General features: G+C 39.2%; 10 protein-coding genes across 10 annotated transcripts in view; 9 read left to right on the top strand and 1 right to left on the bottom strand.

Moving 5' to 3' along the window:
• The first annotated feature begins 937 nt into the window (after positions 1-937).
• The window catches only part of LOC120448153 (synaptotagmin-5), a 51,944-nt gene continuing 30,760 nt past the window's right edge, over positions 938-22,121 (top strand). Inside the window, exons 1-2 of the mRNA XM_044005976.1 lie at positions 938-1,421; positions 17,196-17,390. Of these exons, the coding sequence (XP_043861911.1) occupies positions 17,217-17,390 (174 nt within the window). The 5' untranslated portion in view covers positions 938-1,421; positions 17,196-17,216. The remainder of the gene's footprint in view (positions 1,422-17,195; positions 17,391-22,121) is intronic.
• On the top strand, positions 3,419-5,030 carry LOC120448157. The gene has a single exon (XM_039629994.2). The coding sequence runs from the start codon at positions 4,401-4,403 to the stop codon at positions 5,028-5,030; it is 630 nt and encodes a 209-aa protein (XP_039485928.1). The 5' UTR covers positions 3,419-4,400.
• Positions 10,343-11,115, bottom strand: LOC120448156 (uncharacterized protein DDB_G0283697). The gene has a single exon (XM_039629993.2). It carries the CDS (start codon positions 11,091-11,093, stop codon positions 10,416-10,418), a length of 678 nt encoding a protein of 225 aa, XP_039485927.1. The 5' UTR covers positions 11,094-11,115; the 3' UTR covers positions 10,343-10,415.
• On the top strand, positions 11,175-12,180 carry LOC120448160 (nucleoplasmin-like protein ANO39). Its single transcript, XM_039629998.2, has one exon. The coding sequence runs from the start codon at positions 11,817-11,819 to the stop codon at positions 12,171-12,173; it is 357 nt and encodes a 118-aa protein (XP_039485932.1). The 5' UTR covers positions 11,175-11,816; the 3' UTR covers positions 12,174-12,180.
• LOC120448165 lies at positions 12,664-12,986 on the top strand. Its single transcript, XM_039630003.2, has one exon. The coding sequence runs from the start codon at positions 12,698-12,700 to the stop codon at positions 12,839-12,841; it is 144 nt and encodes a 47-aa protein (XP_039485937.1). The 5' UTR covers positions 12,664-12,697; the 3' UTR covers positions 12,842-12,986.
• Positions 13,289-13,831, top strand: LOC120448159 (pheromone-processing carboxypeptidase KEX1). The gene has a single exon (XM_039629996.1). The coding sequence runs from the start codon at positions 13,433-13,435 to the stop codon at positions 13,817-13,819; it is 387 nt and encodes a 128-aa protein (XP_039485930.1). The 5' UTR covers positions 13,289-13,432; the 3' UTR covers positions 13,820-13,831.
• LOC120448163 lies at positions 14,797-15,200 on the top strand. Its single transcript, XM_039630001.1, has one exon. It carries the CDS (start codon positions 14,837-14,839, stop codon positions 15,032-15,034), a length of 198 nt encoding a protein of 65 aa, XP_039485935.1. The 5' UTR covers positions 14,797-14,836; the 3' UTR covers positions 15,035-15,200.
• LOC120448161 (30 kDa salivary gland allergen Aed a 3) lies at positions 15,280-15,712 on the top strand. Its single transcript, XM_039629999.2, has one exon. It carries the CDS (start codon positions 15,286-15,288, stop codon positions 15,634-15,636), a length of 351 nt encoding a protein of 116 aa, XP_039485933.1. The 5' UTR covers positions 15,280-15,285; the 3' UTR covers positions 15,637-15,712.
• Positions 15,846-16,436, top strand: LOC120448158 (histone H3.v1). Its single transcript, XM_039629995.1, has one exon. It carries the CDS (start codon positions 15,849-15,851, stop codon positions 16,356-16,358), a length of 510 nt encoding a protein of 169 aa, XP_039485929.1. The 5' UTR covers positions 15,846-15,848; the 3' UTR covers positions 16,359-16,436.
• On the top strand, positions 16,556-16,915 carry LOC120448162. Its single transcript, XM_039630000.2, has one exon. The coding sequence runs from the start codon at positions 16,591-16,593 to the stop codon at positions 16,846-16,848; it is 258 nt and encodes an 85-aa protein (XP_039485934.1). The 5' UTR covers positions 16,556-16,590; the 3' UTR covers positions 16,849-16,915.

Genomic DNA, 22,121 nt, shown 5'->3' with positions numbered 1-22,121 from the left:
GACAATTAAGAATTAAATTCATTGCATTATTCAAATAAAAGTTACTATCTTGAAGAGGTATAAATTGCATTACTTCTATCTAATTATGCAGTAGATAAAATGAAATGAGCTTTATTCAAGTCAAGATAAAAGATAGGTGAGTATAACAAGGCGTTTGGTAAACAAAACAATCAAATTATAGTGAGGAAGTCAGCAGGCTAACAATTTGCTAAGGGCCCAAATGGGTGCAGCTGCTCCGTTTTCCCAGTGCCGGCTAAGCTCAACAGGTTGAGGGGCTGGCTGGGCAAATGTCAAGTGCTGCAAGGACACCTAAGCCGGACATACAGTAAAGTAACTTGCCTCAGGGCGGCTCTTCGTCAAATGAACGCAAAAGCTGCAATGTTTTTGCACGTCCAGCAGGGATTCACTTGGATGCCGCCCTCTTTTAACCCCCTTTAGGCCAAGGCAAATGGAGGTGGCGAAATTGAAAATACTCTGCCATTTTATTCGAAAGCAAGTTGCGTGAGTTCCCTATTGCACTGAACTTGAAACTATCAAGTTAACACATTGAAAATATGTGACAATCATTAAGTTCTTTTAAATTTGATACAATATTGCATTATCATTTTAACTAATTTAAATCATATTTTTAAATATATTTATAATTGTGTTTAGAAAAACAGTTTTAAATTTGTATAGTTTGTGTGGAAAAAGAATTTTCTCGAGTTTGCTGAAAAAGTTTGCAATCCTGCGCTATACCCTTGATAATTACTGGCCAGCTCGTTATCAGCGGCAGCAGCACACCGCCCACTGATAAGGAGTCGCGGAGCTTTCCGTTCGGCCGGAGCCGAAGTCATCCGAATTTGGCCGAAGGTTTACGGCCGGAAAAGCAGAGCTTTCCCTGCAGCAACCGTGGAATCGGCGGTGGACTGGCAGAAATCGCTAACATATGGTAGCGTTGAATGGCGCATCGTCTAGCATTGGCCATCCTGTCGTTGTGGCAAGCGGTCCTTCCCAACATCCTGCCACTCATATCCTGTCACTCTCACACGGCGGTTGCGAGCGTTTTCGATACGGATTCGCATTCGTATTCTAATACGGGCTCTGTTTTTTAGTTCTTCCCCATCGAGCGGTGTGTGTGTGGGCCAGAACCAAATGAGATTCAGTTGTCTGCAATTTGAATAGATTGCTTCTCGCATAGATATCAGAAAAAATATTTTGAAAAGAAACTCAGTGAATTCGCTTATTGCGCCTTTGGTGTTAAATTCCTTTCTTGATTTGCATATGCCAAGAGTGTTACTCCAAGTTTGGTTTGAATATTAATGAATTGTGCCCACGGAGATGATTAATTATCCCGATTTAGTGTAAAACAAACAATAAAATTCGTCTTGAAAACAATTAATTCTTGTGAAAAAGGTGCTGTTCAAATCAAGAATAAAAAGGTAAGGAATAATTAATTCATTTAACCACGAAGTATAATAATATATTCAATACACATATAGTACATGTATTGATTTTAATAGATGTAAGAATGCATTTTATACATTCATTCTATTTTAACAATAATATATATTTTTAAATAAACACTTGATTTTCCACTAAGAAACTAAAACAATGCAAGTACTTAAACATTACTTTTCTTGCTAAAAACAAGAATTAGTTGCCTTATTCTTATCTCAACATTAATTCCCCCATTGAAAGAGTTTCAGTTTAAAATGCCTCTGCCACTTTAAACCATCGACAAACAACTGAGAAGAAGTGAATAGAGGAGGATGGGGACGGCGATGAAGAAATCCAATTTGATAAGTAATCGCATCAGCCAAAAGCCTTGAAATTCGCACTTAAAGCGTCTTCGAGCCCCGTAATCCCAGCCATTTAAACACTAAACCAGCCAAAGCCAGCATTTTTTATGGCACCCAAAAAGTTCCTTTTCTTCGTCTGCCTGTTGAATATTTACCATTCAAGTTGATATTTTTATATATATTTTTTTTGTTGGCAATACTTGGGCTTTGGCTTATTAAATCTGTGATTGTTCGCTGGGTGGTTGGGTGGAAATCCCTGCAAAAGTTTGCCAGGTCAAAGGACGAAATAGTTTGGGAGCTCTTTGATTAGGGTCCTTGGTTATTTTTGTGGCTTTTAGCATTTCCTGAGACTAAAAGTGAACTGTTCGTCTCGCTTGCCTATCGCACATGTGTATCTGCATCTGCTATTTGCTGATAAGATAGTTGTTCCTTATCTGCGAACAGTATACGGGTATTGAATGTACAAATCGGCTTCATATTCGTTACGCCCCTGCAGAATTTTTTTCCTGGTAGGCGTTACATAGGATTGTATACCCAGTTGATGTGATGTTATGCTTTTTCTATTCTTTTTTTTCTTCTGTTTAATGACGTCAAACGATTGCTTTCCGTATATATGACCAACAGGTAAGCGAATATATCTTTAAATTGGTTAAAGTTGCTGTGGCAATTCTCGAATTTACGAGTTGTTAATTTGTGTTTCAACTCTGGTGGCCAAAACTTGACCAAGGCAGCAAACTTTTGTGCGGCAGCAGGCTGAAGTGCTCGGAATGGGGTGGCATGCTTGGATGGCTTCCATGTCACCAGGCGGAGAAAGTACAAAGGGAACGGGAATGGGTGGAAAGATAGAAGATAGAAGGCAAGGAGCAGCAGCGAAGACAGCCAGTCGATGGCGAGACAGCTTGTCACTGGCATGTCCAGGGCTTAAATTTCATCCTTCACGCTTCCCTGCCGGCACACAGCACACACAAGTTCATTATTGTTATGTCCCACTCCCTGCATGTGGTGCACTTGCTTTAAGTTTTTTAATTATGCTGCCTGGTTAAGTCGCCGTTTTAATCCGTTTCAAAGGCGGTCATACATGGCGTATGCGTGATGGGAGGAGTGGGTTGTGAATTATGTACTTTATGTCTGGCCAAAACACACAGAAAGTTTATGACATGATCAAAATGCTGTACTTGGTCGAGGTTTATGAGCTTTTTATATCATTTTTTGCAAGTAAAAATTTGGTATAACTTGACTAGAAAATAAGCAACTTTAGTATAAATGAACTTAACATGATCATTAAAGTAAGACGGCTAAAATAAAACCATAGATTACAAATGCTTTTTAATTTTTAATAATAATTTTCTTGGGTTTCCTTGTTGTTTATTGTTACTACACGAAAGCGATTTAAATGTTTACTTGCTGAACCAATTTGTTGAGTGCACCGTGCAGCTTTTGCAATTAGCGTAATTGAAAATAGGCTTATGGAAAACGTTTACACTCGACAATTCGTAATTCGGTTTGCCAACCGTTTCTCGTTAATTTATAATTACCCACCTAATGAACAACTGATTCGAGAAGCCCCTTAAATAGGCACTTAGTTGGTTTAGGCTGGCATAAATTATTAGGGCATTTTCATATAAATATAAGCTTAGTTTGAAACAACAGCTTAGTTTGCCTTAAACTTTCATCAGGATGAGATTTTTAACATTTTCGGTGCTGTGTTGGCTAGCTTTAATCGCAGCAGCTAAAGCAGAATGGTTTACTACCGTGAGGGAGTACAATGTCTCACTTGGAATAGATTAAACTAATTAAGATGTACAAAAAAAATATCCTTCAAATGTATGTGTGCACGTAGGAGAAGACAATTTAATTGCTCAAATTCTCAGTTGGTCCTTTTCGTATTTGCAAAAACTTTTCAACTGTCTCCTGCAGTCGTGTATACAAAGTTGCAGTAGTAATCACAATAAGATGTTAAATTAAAACCGTGTGCCTTGGCTTGGAAATTACACTTGGTGTAACACTTACTTACACTTGCATTGTTTGGTTATGAATACAAACTATTATATACAATTCTTTCTTATTCTTGTTTATATGGTTGAATAAAAATATCGTTTGAAAATGTTATACAAATATGATATGTACAAGTAAATTATATACAAAATAAATAAATTCTTTGGAGCTACGAACTTACTAATGTGTGAGGTACGAAAATGAAAATGCTGCATTTTTCTAAGATACATTCTCAAAGAAATTATGAAAGCTCTCTTTCTAACTTATACTATTAAAAATGACACCCGGAATCGGAACTCACAAGCTAGACTTTTTAATTGCCGAATTGTGTGAGACAATAGAACAGATGAAAACATCCAGCAACTAAATTTTTTTTTGGCAAACCGCTAATGACAACTATTCAACAAGATCTGCTTTCAATTCTCCGAGCGCCGAGAACCCAACTAAGCAAATATGAAACTACGCAAAACATGGTTAAATAATTTGCACGGATTCCCATAAACGAAATGTTAGTTGAATCAATATTTAAACGGATTAATTACGCCCGAAAAAGAGGAGCTCTATAAAATGGGGCAGCAATGGCCAATGGAAGTCAGTTGAAAGAGGTTGCTAGTTTTGGAAAATATGCGTCTGTTTGTGGCTCTGGTTTGTGTCAGCCTGGTTGCAGTGTCGTCTGCCCAGTTGTCCCTGCGCGGAAGATTGGGACGCTCGGCCAATGTGGACTTGGCGGTGGAGCAGCCCAATTTGCTGGCTAAGGCAGCCGGCATTGTGCCCACTGTGCTCGTGAAGAATGCCGGCATCGTGCCCACTGTGCTGGTGAAGAACGCAGCCGGAATTCTACCTGCCGTCGATGTGGCCGCCGATGTGGAGACACCCAGCATCCTGCCCCAAGTTTCCAACAACATCTTGCCCTACTATCCCAGCTACTGGCCCAACTATGGGTCATATGGCTCCTATGGATCCTATGGCTATCCCGGCGGCTGGAACGGTCCAAGCTACTGGAACAACGACTACTACGACTATGGAGCACCCTACTTGCGCAGACGTCGCCTTGTGAAGCCCGTTGTGCCCCCCACCGTGATCGCCTCACCCTCTGCCACCTCCTCCTCCTCCTCTACCACCACCACCACCACCACCACTGGTGCGTCTGGTGAGGATTCCCCAGCTGTGTCCGCCGATGTCGTTCCCGAGCAGACTGCTGCCTCTTCCGAAAATGAGGTTGCTGAGCCCGTGTTCTCCACCCAGGTGATCTAAGCAGCAGTTGAAAAAATAATAATTAAAATTAATATATTGAGCAATTACTGTTTTATTCGGAGAGTTTGAAATCAAATTAGGGATATTATGCAAGGATTTTAATAGCTTAATAGCTTGAAAGTTCCATGAGCCATTTTAACATCAATTTTTAAGGGGAAGGAGAAAGTTTGAAGATTGCATTTTTCCTGACTATTCAGTCTTATTTATCTGATGTTTTTTTGAAATGAAGAATAGCTTACAAATCAATTTTAAAAAGTGAAATAGGAAATTACTTGTATATCTGATTTATTAGATTTTGTGAATAAGTTATATTTTTTGCATACCAACAGGTCTCTTATATACTTTGATGGTAGGTAAAATGAAAAAACACTTATGAGGAACCTTGAACTTATTTGCTAAAATCCATGATTCAGGATTTGTATCAAAGTTAATTATCAGTTTAGGGCCACTTTAGGCCTAAAACCAGAACGAGTACCCATCGGCTATCTAATCGCGCTTCGTCCCATAAACTGAACGCTATTTGTGGCATTGAGTAGAGTGCAAACACAGCGCTCAGTGGGGCATTATAGGTGCGAACTATCCACTGCCAACCAGTGGACAACCAGTTTTGACCAGGCCCAGAGACCCAGCGACACAGAGAGCCAGAAAAAAGCAACAGGCAACGGAGAGCCTTCCATATGGCGCAATATTGAAATATCCAATCAAAATGTTAATTCGAGGATAGAAGAAGCGACGAGAAATGAAAATCAAAGGAGCATTTTTCGTTGATGGCCCGGGCATTGTTTGAATCCTGCATCCTGGCCAAGGATCGACTCACTTCAGGTGAAATTTTCAATCGAAACTTGATGGGTTTTTATGTAAATTTACGATACGCGCGCCAGAATAGATTTAGATGAAAAAGTACCCTTATCACACTTGTTGATTCATTAAACGGCGCTACCGTTGAGAGTATACATCCATAAAAAGAAAGGGGTTTATTGTTATTTTCGCTCCTAGTTTGTTTTGTATACAAAAAATGCTTTTTGTTTTTTTTTTGTTTTTTGCCTATGTAACCGGAGCATATTGAGGGACTTTCTATGCTCGCCGGACCAGTGGGAGTTGGGATGGCAGTGACGTGCTTTTTGCTCCATGTTTATTTTTAGGGTTTTGGCCGGGTCTTAGGGTCTGGCGCCAACGGGCCACTCCCACTCCCACTGCCACCCCACCATCCTCCCCTTGAATTCCCGCCCCTATTTATCCAGCGCGCTTTCAAAGCGCAGAGCTTTGGGCTATGCAAATGAATTAATGCCCATGAAAGTTTCCCTCGGACGATGAGAGAGTACTTTCCCCTGCAGTTTCGCTTAATTGCATCAATTAGGTATGAAAATGCCAACAGTTGAACTGCAAGGGCTCTTTATATTTTTCTGTAAATATCTTAAGAATATGCAGCATATGCTCTTTAATATACAAAGCATTTGTTGACTGTTACCTTTAGCTATCAATTATTAAATTCTAAGACCAAATGCTTTTAACACTTCATAGTTGGCCGCACTTAACTCTGTTAAGTTAAGCGTTATTTCTCTATTCCAATCACAATGGCGGGCTTAATAAGCTGAAAGTAATGAATTATCATCGGATATGAGAGCTAGCCGCTAATAATCCCATGCACATGACAGCATATGCGTACACTGAGCGAAATGTTTCATCGCCACCCTTTTTCATCCGACTGGCAACAAAATCGCCTGGCTGCTATCCCTTCGAATTTATTGCGGTGATGTCCTGTCACTCGAACGACTTGATGAGAGCTCAGCCATCACCATCATTGACATAACAATTGGAAACACTTCCGTTTCCACATGAGCAGCCACGGGCTGTTTTTCCTTGTGGGCCAAGCCTGGGTTTTCCGCTGGTATCTGGTATCGGGGGAAATGGGAGCTGGGAAATGTGGCCTATAAGCAAACAGAAATTAGCGTCCGACGTCGAAGAAAATGATTGCCCAGGAGATGAGCGCTGTTATGGGCCGTCTGTGTGATGGCAGAAAAGCTAAGTAGGAGTTATGTGAGGGCCATCCTGGCTTAATCTGTTATCCTGCAGCAATTTCTTGTTCAGAGGTATTTTTAGTAGGTCTTTTAAATATAGAATAAATGCAACAAAGGCACACAAATTGAATTTTATTTGTTATTTAAGTACTAAGATCTTGTATGAAAGATATACTATGCAAGAGTCATAGTTATTTTCAGATAGAATAATATTAATATTTTCAAAGAATTTGCGTGTTAATAAAAACTTTGAATAGTTATAATTTATTTTTAATTTAATTGTATGGTCTCCGGCATAAGCGTGTTCCTTATGTATAAGATATTAAGTAATATATAAATATAATATATATATAAAGTATTTAAATATTTACATTGCTTTCCTTAAGTTCTCGTTGTTATTAAAATTAATATTTTCGAAAATAATAATCCCAGCTTAAACCTAGAAACTTTACCTCCACATTCACTTGCCTCTCCTTGTGACTTCATCTGTCTTTTATCCTGTCATAAACCATGAACTCGCCATATCCACAAATAATAATTTAAATAATAATTTTGCGCCCCAGGGTGGATCCAACTCCCCATGGGACTAGACAAAGTTTCGTAATTTTTTGTATGCAAATTACCGTGCAGGGGGTTCAGGCCATGGCAAATTGACCAAAACATGTCAACTGTGTCAACAAGAATTATAGCAATTGCGCTCGTTTTACGTCGATTGCAATAATTTGACCTGGCAAAGGTCACAATGAAAATATCCTAGAACGACGAAAAGGAAAAAAGCGCACAGTCCACTGACGAGTTACCTTTTGTTTCTCATTTGATGTTGTTTATGCATTAAAATTGTTAAAGCTTAAATCATTTTGAAAATATTAAGGAAACGTATGCAATTGTTATTAATGTGTTATTACATTTTTATGCAAATTTTAACTTTCTCCCCAGCACTACTAATAACTGAGTAACGGGTATGTGATAGTCGATGCAACAGTATCTACTTGAACAATTTCTGTGTGCAAACTTTTATCTTGCGCTTTCGTTCAATTTCAATTACGGTTTTCCACCCAGCTTTTCTAGAACGCATTTTCCATTATCGGTTTAAATTGAATTTATTGAGTATTGTAACTTTTGGAGTAGACCAGTTTGCCAACTTCGTATCAACAGTTAAAGGAATGACATGTAATGTGCTGTTGCAATCAATGCTAGTTCGCTTCATTTCGGATAATTGGCTAGAATTGTGGGACAGCCAGGAGAATTACTTTAATTGGCAGGAGGCGGGGCAAGGTCACCGCCAATTGAACGGGGTCAGTGGTTATGGGCGGGCATATACGGCGACTGAGGAATCGATTGCAATCACAGTCATAAAGCGAATTACTTTGAACCCGAAGCGCACAGGCTGCAAGAATGCCATCGGTTCACATGGGGGATAGATGGGGTTAAGGGTTGATGATATGGCGGTTATGTGGGGTTGTCGTTGCCATGGGGTCAAGTGTAATGGACATGAACATGTGAGGCACGGACTGCTGACCAGGCCATTGGAGTTGGCATGGAGCCATTGTCTCCTAGCCCGGGTCACTGAGTCAGCAAAGGAAATGTGCGCTTCCCGTGGCTTATTTGCCTTTGTCTCGGACTCATATTGCGGTTTAGGCTCTGCAGCTGATCACTAAAAGGTTTCCATTTTAATTGAATAGTGTCCGAGCTAGATAAATGCAATTATATTGAATTCCCTTCGCTTGTGTGGTTTTCCTTATTCAATTGAAATCCAATAGATGATCTCTCATCAGGTGTGCCTTTGAAATACACGTGTTGATTAGTTAGGAGAGGAGGTTGCATTGCTAGTTGACTATGGGCTTGTGGTTAATCAATCCATTAAATACCAATAAAACAAATTAAAGATCTGCAGGCTAGAAAATGATGGAATGTGTGTATTTTATAAGAATTTTACTTAGCTTTTTACTTAGCCATCTTTCCGGAATTCCATTTACCATACCTAAATTCTTAAATAAAAGTCTTTCGTATTTATTCATGCAGAATTTATAGGTGTCCTCTGAAGCTCATTGAGGCCAATGAAAATTCTTCAATTAGGCAAGCTTGATGCCACATAATTGAAAAAGTATGCCAATTATGTCAGGTTGCCCTCGAATTCGTAAGCTACCTCAGGGGAGCAAATTCTTGGGGCGCCTATTTTTAGCGCGCTGAAATGTATGCTACACTTTCTGTCAGTGGCACGAGGCCGAGTCGAACTTGAATCAAATTATGATTAAGTCCTTACGGACGCCTGTCGAGGGAATGCGTGCGTGAATATCCCTGCGAACGAGTCCTGTTCCCGTCTCAGTGTGGGTGAGTGAGTGAGTGAGTGAGTGAGTATCTGTGCGCGTGACATTGATTGGCATTGAGCTGGGCGTAGGCAAATGGGCGATGTGGAAACATGGCCCAAAACACTCTCGACCATCAGCGGCAATCGAGTTAAGCGCATGTGGATGCCGTTTAAGCCCACGACATGTCCAACCGCCGACCAACTAATCTCATTGTCGGCATTAAAAATTACAAACACGCGCCGCATTATAATGCAATTCGCCTTTGTTCGTCGAGCACCTGACTGCCCTTGCCACCTTCACCTTCACCTTCAACTCAGCCACCATCCTTCTTGTTGACTCCTTCGTTGGCAACATTTCTTGCCCTTTTAACCACCTCCACAAAATGTTTACAATTGCGCACAAGTCATCAATGGCTGCGCTCGTCCTTGGGCTTCCTCAAAAGAAATCTGGATGTCCCAACACAAACTGCTTTCACTTTCCTAGATTTTTTCACAGATTGTGCATTCAACTAAACATCATCATTACGCTTTTCTAGTTGCCCCACGCAAATAAGGAACTTAAGCTGAAATTTTATGATTGCGGCTTCTTTAAGAATATTCCATTTCTCACAGAAAATTCTTGATAGAATGCATAGAATGTCTCATTTAATTCTAAATAAATATTTGAATAATTGTTTAAATCGAAATTTAAATATGTAGTATTTTCTTAAAATAATTGATTTAAGTTTCAGACAGTTTGTTGTCTGAAAATATGCTTCTCCTTTAAGAACATTAAATTTCCCACAGAAAATTCTTGAAAGAATGCATAGAATGTCTCATTAAATGCTAAGTAAATATTTAAATAATTGGTTTAATCGAAATTTGAATAGCACTTTCCTAAAATAATTGATTTAAGTTTCAGACAGTTTGTTGTCTAAAAATATGCTGCAAGTAAAAACCATTTCTTATTTTGTATAAACTTTTATTCTTCGTTTATGAATGATCCCAAAAATATGAAATGAAAATAGTGTGTGTAACATGTCGTGTTTTTATATGAACACTTTGAATATGGCTCATCGCCTATTCCTTTTCTTCAGCGACTATCTCTTTTTCGATGTCATCTAGCGCCTGGTCAATGGCTGCTTCCTCGGGATCGACCAGCTCATCCTCATTTTCGTTGTCATCCTGGGCAGCCTCCTCGGATTGGTCATGGTGCCCATCTTCCGCCGCCTCCTCTTCATCGAGCTTGTCCTCTAGGTCATCGAGCTGGTCCTCTGAAAGATCTGCTTCGTTCTCTTCAACGTCCTCTGCAGTCTGATCCTCCTGCTGGTATTGATCCTCGCCAGATTCCTCGTCACTCAGATCCTGGGATATCTCATGGGAAAACTCCGAGGAAATCTCCTGGGATTCCTCTGCACTGCTCTGTGGCTCCTCGACAATCTGACCATTGATGGTGGGAACCATGCGATAGTAACCATAGTAGCCATTGTAACTATTGTAACCACCGTTGTACGGATACCAATTGTTATTCCATTGGTTTTGTGGTGGAGTTGGACGAATGTTTCCCTCCTGGCTGTTGGCACTGGCATTGGATACTCCCGTAATGATCACCGTGTTGTTTCCAAACTTAACCGTCGTATTCCTTTGACCAGCCTCGGCCAGGATCTCTTTCAGAAAAGCCAAATTCAGCTGAGGAGCTGCATTGCCGTAGGCCAGGATTCCGGCAAAGATCAGAAGGGCAAGTGCTATGGATCGCATGCTTATCAAAATGTATACAGGCTGAGTGCAACTGAGACTATGATTTCCAACTGGCTTATCTTTGTTTTTATATCTTTAAAAACTGGTCCAAATCGATCGATTTCTTGTTACATGATTACATTATGCTAGCAATCATCAAGGTTCCATGATCTACAATATATTTCATGGAAGTAGTTTTTCTTCTCGGCTTACCACAAATATGACAACGAACATGTGCGTAAATATTAAGAAGTTTCAAGTAATCGGAGCAAAACAAAGTAAATATGTTATGAATCAGAAGATAAGAATATGGAGGGCCATTCCCAAAAGTTGTAAACAATTGTAGGTGGAACAGTTGTTATTCTACTAAGACGAAAAAGGAGTCATTATAAATTAAATATATAAATTTTCTATATAAGTTTTCTATGGTTTAGTAACATCTTGTGTTTGTTTTCCTTCTAATTTACAATTAGTGTAATATCAGCATAACGAGTTAGCCATGTTCCACTGTATTTTTTTGATAAGGTCTCCAAGTTCCGTCAGCGAAATGTTTACGCACGACTTTGCCTCATTTTTTGAGGCTCAAACCAAGGCAACAGCTGTCGCCGGGTAAACACAAAATGAGCCACATAAATTGTCACAATGCCAGCTTTTATTTTTCCGCCAATTTAGAGATTTTCTATAAAAGCGTATTTTAGATGTGGAACTGAACTTAGTTAGTTAAAGACCAAATTTGACAATACAATGCGTGCCTATTTGCTGCTTGCCCTTTTTGGATGTGTGCTCTTGGCCACAGTGTCCGCAAATCCGGTGGATATCGACGACTTGGAGGACTTCGAGGAGGAGAAACGAATTGCCGATGAGCAGGATAATAAGGATAAGGATAAGGATGACGAGAAGGACGAGAAAGATAAGAAGGACGAGGACGAGAAGGACGATGAGGACGATGAGGATACAAATGAACCAGAGTCCGACGACGAGTCAGAGGAACCCGAGTCCCAGGATGATAGCTCTGATGATGAATCCCAAAACAATGATGAATCCCAGAACAATGATGATTCCGAAAGCGACGAAAGCAACCAGAACAATCAAGAAGAGTAACTCTAATGGGAACCAACACTTTCCATTAATTTATTGTTTTTTTCTACACGCTTCTACCTTCTAACGTTTAAACAACTGTTTACACAGCAGAACACAGTTCATCTCCGACAACCAAATAAGTAAATGTTTTATTATTATTCTAGCAAATACACACATTTCTTGAAACACCCGTGATCCCGGCTTCTTAGCTAAATTTATTTCTATAAAGCGCTTAAATGTTTTTGTAAAACAATAACAATCAAACGAAAAAATAACTTCAAAAACTAAAAGAATATTGTGATTTAAACGGCCTTCTTAATGATTTCAATTTCAGCGCTGGAAGTAAATAATAATTTTCTGTTAGTATGGCGGGGCTTAAACTATAAATAACTGTTGTGTCCCTCAAATATTTAATTAACAAAAGTAAAGTGCAGCCAATGTGCAGTTTGCAATAGGAACGTTAAAGCAAACACGGCATGCATATATAAGTAGTGCAGTACTTTGAAAAAACTTATTCAAAGAAGACCCAAGTAAACGGCATTGAGATGCACTTTCTGATGGTACTCGTCCTAATTGCTCTTTTGGCCATGGCCTTTGTGAGTGCGGTCCCAGTTCCGCTTCCAAATGGAGAAGTTATCGTTATTGTCAACCCGAAAATCCCAAATGACTGTACAACAGCTACAACTTAGTAGCTCTTACAGATTCGGGCTTGAAAAGTTTATATTTCATTTCTAAAATACAAAACCTATTTAGAAATTATCCCCGATGAAATTCCTCAAATACGATATATAAAATAGGCAACTGATAAATTTCAATAAAAATATTGAGCAAAAACTTTTCAGACTTATTCAGGGTGAATTACTTTCATAAGTTTTTCTTTCGCCTTTGGGAGGTAAATTACATCTTTTGAAGTTCGATTTATTTAATTAAAATGACCCGAAACTTCCACTTTTTTTTTGCTAAATATTATCTACAGTATACAAAATAGTACATACATACTTTTAGATCGAAAACAAGTTTGGTACGACCTTAATAAAAAAAAAAACCAAAAAGACAAAAATAATTCCAAATATAATTCTTAGAATTATATCAATTGAGAAAGTGCGTCATATCACATTATTGAGATAAGCAATTGTTCAAATATGAGATTCGTAAATGACTCGTTCAAATAATAACAAAAACAGTCATTGTCCAAAAATTAGGCTTTCAATATAAAAAGGGATTGATCGAGGAGATTTAAAAATTAGTTTCAAGCATCGCTGAGCACAAAAACACCAAAAATGCGATTCCTAATTATCGTTGCCCTTGTGGCCTTTTTGGCGTTTGGCCTTGTGGCTGCCCGACTAGCTGAGAATGAGGAGTCCTCCGTCCAGGAGAACACCGATGAGGATTCGTCCAGCAATGATGGTGTGGGAAACTCCAGTGCTGCTGAGGAAGGACCTGCTGTTGAAGAAAGTCAGGATTCTGGAAATGAGGCTACCAAGGATGAGGAGTATAGTGAGGAGGAGGATTCAGACTATGAATCAAACGGAGATGATAACAATGAGAAAGATGACAACGAGTCGGATGATAATACCGAATCGGATAATAACAACGTTTCAGAAGGCGATCAGGATCGTCTATTCGGTCCTATTCTCATCCAAGCAAGACCCCTTTTCCTTAAATAATAACAAGTCTTCTTAAATATACATATATAATAAATATTAAAATAAAAATGCCTATGAATATAATGCCTAGGAAACGTAAAAATAAAAGCAATATAAGTGGATCTATTACAAAACAGCCACAAAGTATATAATACTTTTAACAGCATTGGTTTAACCTAACGGACTTGTCTATACACAGATCAAAAATAGATAGATAAAAGTGTTCTGTTTCGCTTCACTTCCAGTATTTTAATGAATCAAACTTCGTTATTTTTAACCTGAATGCACAACAAACACATTCGCTGAAGTCGAGTGCCCCAACTATCAGATACCTGTTACTCAGCTAGTGGAAAAGCGAATGGATCCCGGGTCCGGTGCGTGGTGCGGGGTGGGGGCTCTGTGGTTTTACTTTAAGTAACAAACTCTAAACTTTAAGTACATACTACATACTTGATATGGTCGGATTGCTTTCTTCTGCCTGTTACATACTTTTCAACGAATCTGGTATACCCTTTTACTCTACAAGTAACGGGTATAAAAATAATTTTTCTAATAATAATAATTAATAGCCGCAATAATTTTCTTTATAAATTTATAAACCCTCGTGTTACAGAATAACATTTTTAAGCCAATTTTATTGCAATGCAATACCATAGTACATATCTTAAGTTATTGTTCAGTCATTGACTGCCGTTCACAGTGATATTATAAAACAATGATTATTTTGCGAATTTTAATAACTTCGTTCACCAGAATTCATAAACTTTCAAGGTATTTTTAGTGCAAAGCAAGCTGTTCGTGATACATTCGTTTCAGTACCTCAATATGTCTCTTAAATTACACTTTACTCACATTATCAAGTGACGGAAGAGTTGTCAGATGAAACTGCAGTATTTGCCTTTGTGTGCGGCAATTTACAGATTGCACAGCTTGGCGGATACAACTTTTCAGAATAAAAGCAAACACTCCGTTGTTTATATAAAATGTGCAGTTTATGGGAAAAAGCTATAGTAACCGCAGAAATTCAGGAGCATCAAGATGCGTGTACTAGGAGTGATTGCACTCCTCGCTTTCCTGACCATTTCCGCTGTGATGGCGCATCCATCTGCGAACAGCAGCAGTGAACAAGGATCAGGATCCAATAACCGATCGACTAATCGTCCTTTTCCCAGATGGCCTAAGTGGGGTGGAATCGGTCCAGTCATTTTAAACACGCCCCCCACTCCAGGGAAATGAACTACGGCCAGAAAAAGTATCTAGAAAACCCGCAACGAACTTTTATTGTAGTCCGAAAAAAAATATCTCCAAAAATACACGCTTGTAAAACTTTCCATTAAGACAATTGTTCAAATACCAAAGCGCAAATAAAGATTTTGTAGTAGATTCTACGAATCGGCAAAAATTGCGAGACTTTCCCTATAAAAAGCCGAATGCTGCACGAAATTGGAAAGCAGTTTTCGCAATAACTTCTTAGACTCAACTTCAAAATGCGTTCCCTGATTCTCGTCGCTCTTTTGGCCTTCCTGGCTGTTGGCTTTGTGGCCGCTCGTCCAGCTGAGGATGAGGAGTCCTCGGCTGTCGTGGCTGATAGTGCCGATGAGGATTCGACCAGCGACGATGCGGAGACCACTGAAGCCGCTGATGCGGAGGAATCTACTGATGCTGAGGAGACGTCTGCTGGCGATGAAGACTCTGGAGATGACGCTGAGGAATCCAGCGATGATGCCGATGAGGAGGAGACAACCACTACCGCGGCGGTCAAGAAGCACATCCGTCCCTTCTGGCCCAGGTTCGGAGGTCATGGACCAGTTGTGGTCAGACACCATAGATTTGCCTAGATCATAGGCCTATAATCTGGTTTGCTAAAATGTTCTTTTCTATTTTTCTGAATAAAAAATGTTATCTTCAACTGAACGTTTCTAACTTCTCTACCTGTTCTCTATAACCCACCATTTTTAAAACAAATAAAGTGAAATTTCAAAGTTTATAAACATTAAAAGCAGTTGATTCCAATGTCGCAGCAGACAGTATTGTTCAGAACGTTGAAGAAATGCGTGTCTTTTGCGCTCTAAGTCTGATCGCTTTCATGGGCATAGCCCTCATATCTACAAAGCCATTAGATGAATCAAGCAATCCGAAAGATTCGAAACTAAAGAAAGCGGAATTAGATAAAATGATGGAGAACTTGCAGTTGCTGGAGAAATTGGCCAACGACACATATTATTCAGCAGATCCCACCACAAAGGAGACATATTTAACCAAAGATCCAACGGCGGAGGAAACAAAAGAACCAACTGGAGAGGGATCTAGGGAACCAACTGTAGAGGAAACTAATGAGCCTACGGGAGAGGAAACAAAAGCTGGAGAGGATGGGGAGGATGAAGAGGAGGAAGAGGAGGAAGAGGAGGAAGAGGAGGAGGATCAAGCGACTCTGGATAAACCAACTGAGGCACCAGTTATGTATCTAAAATATCCCGAACACGAAGAGGATTTCAAGGCGTATCCAAGGTTTGCCATCCTCCGGAATGGCTATGTGCATCACATGAACATGGACTTTTAGCCTACGCACTTCATCAGGAAATAAGTGATAGTGACGTGTTCTTAAGAACAATGCCAGTTTAAGTCGATAGATGGGGAAATTCCGAGTACATTCAAGTTTGCACAGCTGTGGCTCTGAATAAAAGTTAGAATTGTGGTAACTGAGCAAGAGTTTGTTTTTCTATAGGTATATGTACCTATAAACAGTGTGCTACGAACCAAGCATTTGAGTAGTTTGGTTTTCAGTTACCAAAATGCGACTCTACGTTGGTTTCCTATCGGTTTTGGCCCTTACTTGTATGCTTGCGTTAATCACTTGTGCTGATTCACCTGGAAAATCCCGAAACCGAGAAGATCGTTTTGATCTAGAGAACGAGAACGAGAGCTTTAACAACCAAGAAAGTGACGAGCTGACTGCGTCATGTGAAAGCACGGAAAGCGTGGAAGTCGATAGCTGTCGCCAGCGGAAAAATAAATACCCCACGAGAAAGACCTTTAAATTCGCTATTTAGTAATAGCTTTCTATAATACCTCACTCAATAAAAATGTATAAAATACAAATATACGCTTATATTTATATAAAAATGAATATGTTATTAGTATTACAGATTATACTGGTATTTTAGCTTAAAAAAGTATAAAAAGGGAAATACGCGTGATAAATACGCGTTTTGGTTCTTGCTGGCCAAAGTTGTTGGTATAACCTACTTATTCTGAACATATATTATTTATATTATATTTTTGTGAAAACTGATTTTGTTCAAATAATTTTAGTAGTATGAACTCATATCACCATTTTTGTATAACTCCTTTAATAAATTAACGTGTCATTTAATGCTTATTCAACTTGTATTTCCAGTGAATTCAACACATCGGCAATATGGTTATGGTTAGTTCGGCGGTTCTGGGGGCCGCAGCAGGAACAGGATTGGCCCTGATCCTGGCCGTGACAATCGTCATGTACCGCTACTACCTTCTGCGTAAGCGTGGCAAGGAGTGGGACGAACTGGACCGCTGGGAGGAGACCCGCATCATGCGGAAGCTGCAGATGAAGGTAGGTGACTGACGCAGTCCGTTAACGTTGATGTGATTGCGGCTAACATGGCCAACATGGGCCTCCGGCCGAGGACGCCCCGTGGTGTTGCAGACGCACAGCTGACACTGCCAGGCCTGAACGCAATGGAGCAAATAGAGTGGGAGGCAGACCGATGTACATAAATGACATAGGTCAAATGGTTTCATAAATACATTTTCTTCTGATAACAAATATCTTTTGGAATATATCACAATTTGAACCTCAGTATTATATTAAATATACGGTGGAATATCGGAATGATTTTTTGCTTGTCAGCAAAAACGGTTGAGATTTCACTTTACACTCTTACTGCTCAGTGGCGCCACCATTTCAATAACATGTGACGGGTAACTTGTGAACTACCCTACTTTACGCGGAATCTACATTTCATGTAAAATACTGGTTTTTCCGATTACAATATGTAAGGACTTAACAACTTAAGACTTATTCGTAACATTATTAGGTTTACTAGCATATTTGAAAAAAAAAACTTAACTCAGAAAAAATATTTGCTCGTTGTAAACCCGACACCACAGCAAATATTTATATCAAGGTGATAGGAGCGCCTAATAATTTATTTAAAAAGCTATTTGAAGCTATTAGCGATATTTAATTGAAATTATATATTTTTGAGGGATCTGATGTACTCTCTTTACAATTATTTCCACTTAGTTCACATCTTTTAATTTATTAACCCTACTTTATGTTTCGGGTAATAGCAAACGTGAAAATATATTATTTTTAGCTTATCAACACCCTTGAAGCTTAGTTTAATATAACCAAAAAGTAAATAATTAATGTTAATAATTAGTGTTGATGTAAGATAGAATGACTTGCAAATGTGGTCTAGTTGTGAAGAAATCCTGTCTGGCCTAGATATCTATCAATCACAGGCCGGAAAACTGCGTTGGGCAGCCATTTTGAATCGGCGAGAAATCAGAAGGATCGCCGACAACCACAAGGATACAAATGTGTCTGGTGCTCCTGCGAGAGCGGCTGCAATCGAATGAATAACTGAGGCCGTATCAAAATCTGTTTCATTATGCATTTGATGCACCCCTCGGCAATGAACGATGGGCAATGGGAAATCCGGCGGAACCCGGGGGTTGTTCCGACTAGGAATCTTACCTTGTTTCCAAGGATTCGCATGGTGACCTAACCCAACGCGTGCTGGCGGAAAGGGAGTATCGGATCGGATCGGATCGGTGAAGCGTTTTACGATTGCAAATGCTGTTTTTATTAACTAACTGGCTTTGCTCGTTGACAGCGGGGTAAGTGGTGGACTTAAGGGTGCTAAGCGTTTCTGGTTTCGTTTTGTTTGCTATTTATTATATAATTTGATTAGACGTTAAGTGTTTAAGTGTTTTTTGGTTTTGCTGGGGTGGAATTGTCACCATTTTCGAGTCTGCATCTCCCCCTCCCCACACGATTTACATTGTACAATTGTACACCCCAAACAGGCCCTTCAAACTAGCCACAACATTTACCACAATAAATGGGACCTGATTAATAGCATTGTCCAGCGGCCTTGACCACAGCTAAAAAAGAAACCTACAAACCTCCATTTAAACGGCGATCCTTGTCCCATATTTTTTAAAGATGAGCAGAAAGGAATTTCCCCTTACCTGGATTCCTATCTTGCCTGCTTCGCTCTTCTCGGACAAAGAAAAAACGGAAAAAAACAAAACTGCAGATCACTGCAAGTGCGGATCGTGTTTGGGTCCTTTGTGCAGTGTCCTTTGTCCAGCCACTGACTTTTCATTCATGAAAATAATACTCAAAAAAAAAGAATGAAAAAGTTTCCTTTGTTTTGGCTAGAAATTTTGGACACTTGGCGGTGCGATACTTTGATATTTGTTTTCAATAGTTGGAGAACAGCTAAAAGCAACCATTGAGAAGGCAACTTTCTTTTGCTCAGAAATGTCCATATATTTCATACATTTTATTATAATTAAATAAATTTTATTTGGTTTTAGTTTGCTTCTCTTTATTTTAAATCCGATAGATTCCTTGTTAATTATAGATAAACATCATAAACTCTGTAAATTAATCTTATTCAACTTACTAAAAATTCCAAATGGGGACTATAAAAGCCTCATTAAGTTTTTATGATAACAAAATGTGTTTATTCTGTTCAAGTACAACGATATTATTTCTCACAGTACCATAATTATATCCATTAAAGAACACCACTCACCGTATAATTTAATTGCTGAAGAACCCATCAGTAACCCATGAGTAACCCAAAGCATTCCCTGAGGCCTATTGACTCAGTAACACGCAGAGAAGCCAGACTCAACCTCAAAGCTCATTCGTAAATTATTCAGGGGTAAATAATAATTTATCCGAGCACTGCATGTATAACATACTCGTATAAAAATGCTTGGTCTATGATGAAGTCATATTTGTTAAATCAACAAATATATAATACAAATGGGTATCGAGAGAGTGGATAAACAAACCCCTGGCTAAGTAGCAACAATGGCAACTAGAACAATCAGTCAAAATGCAAATGTCACAACCAATTAATGTCAATAAATGATTAACCCAATCCCCATTTATAAGGGTTTCGAATACCCACGATGCTGGTGGTGGTTCAGTATTCCATATTTTTTTTTGAAACACCCCTTTGATGGGCAAATCCGGTTTGATATTCTCCCCTGCTCAGTTAGTTTTGCGTTGTATCCATATCAAAAAAATACATAAAATAAGGGGAAGTAAACATTTCGATATGCTTTCATTTGTTCAGCGTTTAGGCGACTTTTGTTCACAATTAAAATGAAATTGTGCGCTCGAACGGAGCTGATGCTATCTTGGAGATACGAAAATTTGCATATTTCCAAATCCGAAACATTTGTTTTTGTTATAAGCCATAGACGATGTCTAAGTCAATAGCACGATCCAATTGTGAAAAAGGAAACCCGAATCGATCGAGCGTAACAAAATCGCAGACAAAAAACGGAAGTGGTCAATGGAGAAAATCTCAAGTGGCCCAGACAATTGGTAAAAGGCGCTCAAAAGGACCTCTCGCACGAGACCAACGCAACGCCCAAAGAGTAGAAATTCCTACAAAAATATTAACACAACAGCATCTGCTCCCGATTTCGCCATTGACCAGCGTCCAGATCGTTTTTCTTTTTTTGCACAGCCCGCCAATTAAGCAGAAGCCAAATGCTTGAAAACCTTAAAAAGTAGGCGAACATTCGGATCGCCTACGTAGAAGTCGGTCCGCAATCAACAATTAACGTCATCAATTGTGATCGGTTTTATAGCCACTTAACATACGATCAACTGGCAGAGGGACGACAATGCCGCACCTCGGCACAAAGCCATGAAAAGGACAATTATAGGTAAATCCCTAAAGTCAGTTAACAAATGATAAAACTGCCGCCATAATTCTGTGTAATGTGGCCCAAAAACAACATTTCTCGGCGACGTACTGTCTGGCTTAAATGTCCAGGCCTGGCCCAAAATACACACAAACAAAGGCGCAACGTGCGTCGTGTCTTGGATTTGTCAAAGGACCAAAAGGACTGCATCCATGAATGGGATCGTTCTGAATGGATGATCCTTGCCACATTGTTCGCCGTAGTTGCACAAGCAGAAGAATGCATCAATAAAATTACGCCAAGGCGAGGACCAGGACTCAAAGGAGAGTCATATGCCCAATGTGCTGGAGGGTCTAGTAATCGGGAGTTGTAGAAGTAGAGGTTCGATTCGAGATTTCAGCAGCCACCACTTCGGGCCATAAGTTGCCATGAAATTGGCATTAAACGGTTGGAGGGCTTGCAGTTTTCAATGGTTGTAAAATTAATCGATTCGATTGTGGAGTCACTGAAGAGGTTTTCTTTCAATGCAATAAATTATAAACAAGATACTGTGTAAGTGCCGTTGGCTATTTAGAAGATCGTCCTACGGAAATTATTGTCATTGCGTTTAGTTTTAAGTAAAATCTAACGGTTTTACTATCTTTAGTTCTTACTTTCCAGTTTTGTGTGCATAACTGAGTTTTTTATAGTATTGGAAACTACTTAGTCTTCTTAACATAACAAATATCATAAAAACATACACTTTCAAATAGTTTGATATGTACAGCATACAAATATAAAAAAAAAACCTTTTAAAATAGTTTTAAAATAAAAGAACAGCTTATACACAAAAATTAATTTTTTTAAACTTAAACATATCTTTGTTTTTTTACAATACCTATTACCAAGAAAAGTCAATGGAAATACAAATATAAAAGCAATAAACGTTTTCATTTTATTCGCAATACAGAATTTAATATCCTTAATTGCATACATTCTTCCAACTGCCAATTAAACAAGCTATTTAATGATTTAATTTAAAGCTCAAAATATCTAAAAAGTAATTTGATCTAGCTTAGGCTGAACTAATTCAGTTCCGTTTAAAAAGCTTTTACGCACTCTCTTCAACTTTCAATTAAACTCGAGTGATAATACGAATTGCAAAGACGAATTCGTTCCACAGGGACACACACCCAAAACCCACACACACACACACACACACACACATGCATGGCAGAGGAGGGTTCGCCATTGTCCTTTGGCATAGATACAAATACAGTGAAGCATCGCTTACCTGCCATTTGCGGCATTGTGAGTGATCGAACAAGGGCGGAGCGTAAATGGCAACAGTTGCTGCTAAATGGTGACTAAATGGCCGAACACACTCGCCGCCACACACTCA

Source organism: Drosophila santomea, chromosome 3L (genome assembly GCF_016746245.2).
Source record: "Drosophila santomea strain STO CAGO 1482 chromosome 3L, Prin_Dsan_1.1, whole genome shotgun sequence".
Classification (NCBI taxonomy): domain Eukaryota; kingdom Metazoa; phylum Arthropoda; class Insecta; order Diptera; family Drosophilidae; genus Drosophila; species Drosophila santomea.
Note: the sequence above shows the minus strand (reverse complement) of the source record. Positions and strands in the feature narration are given on the sequence as shown.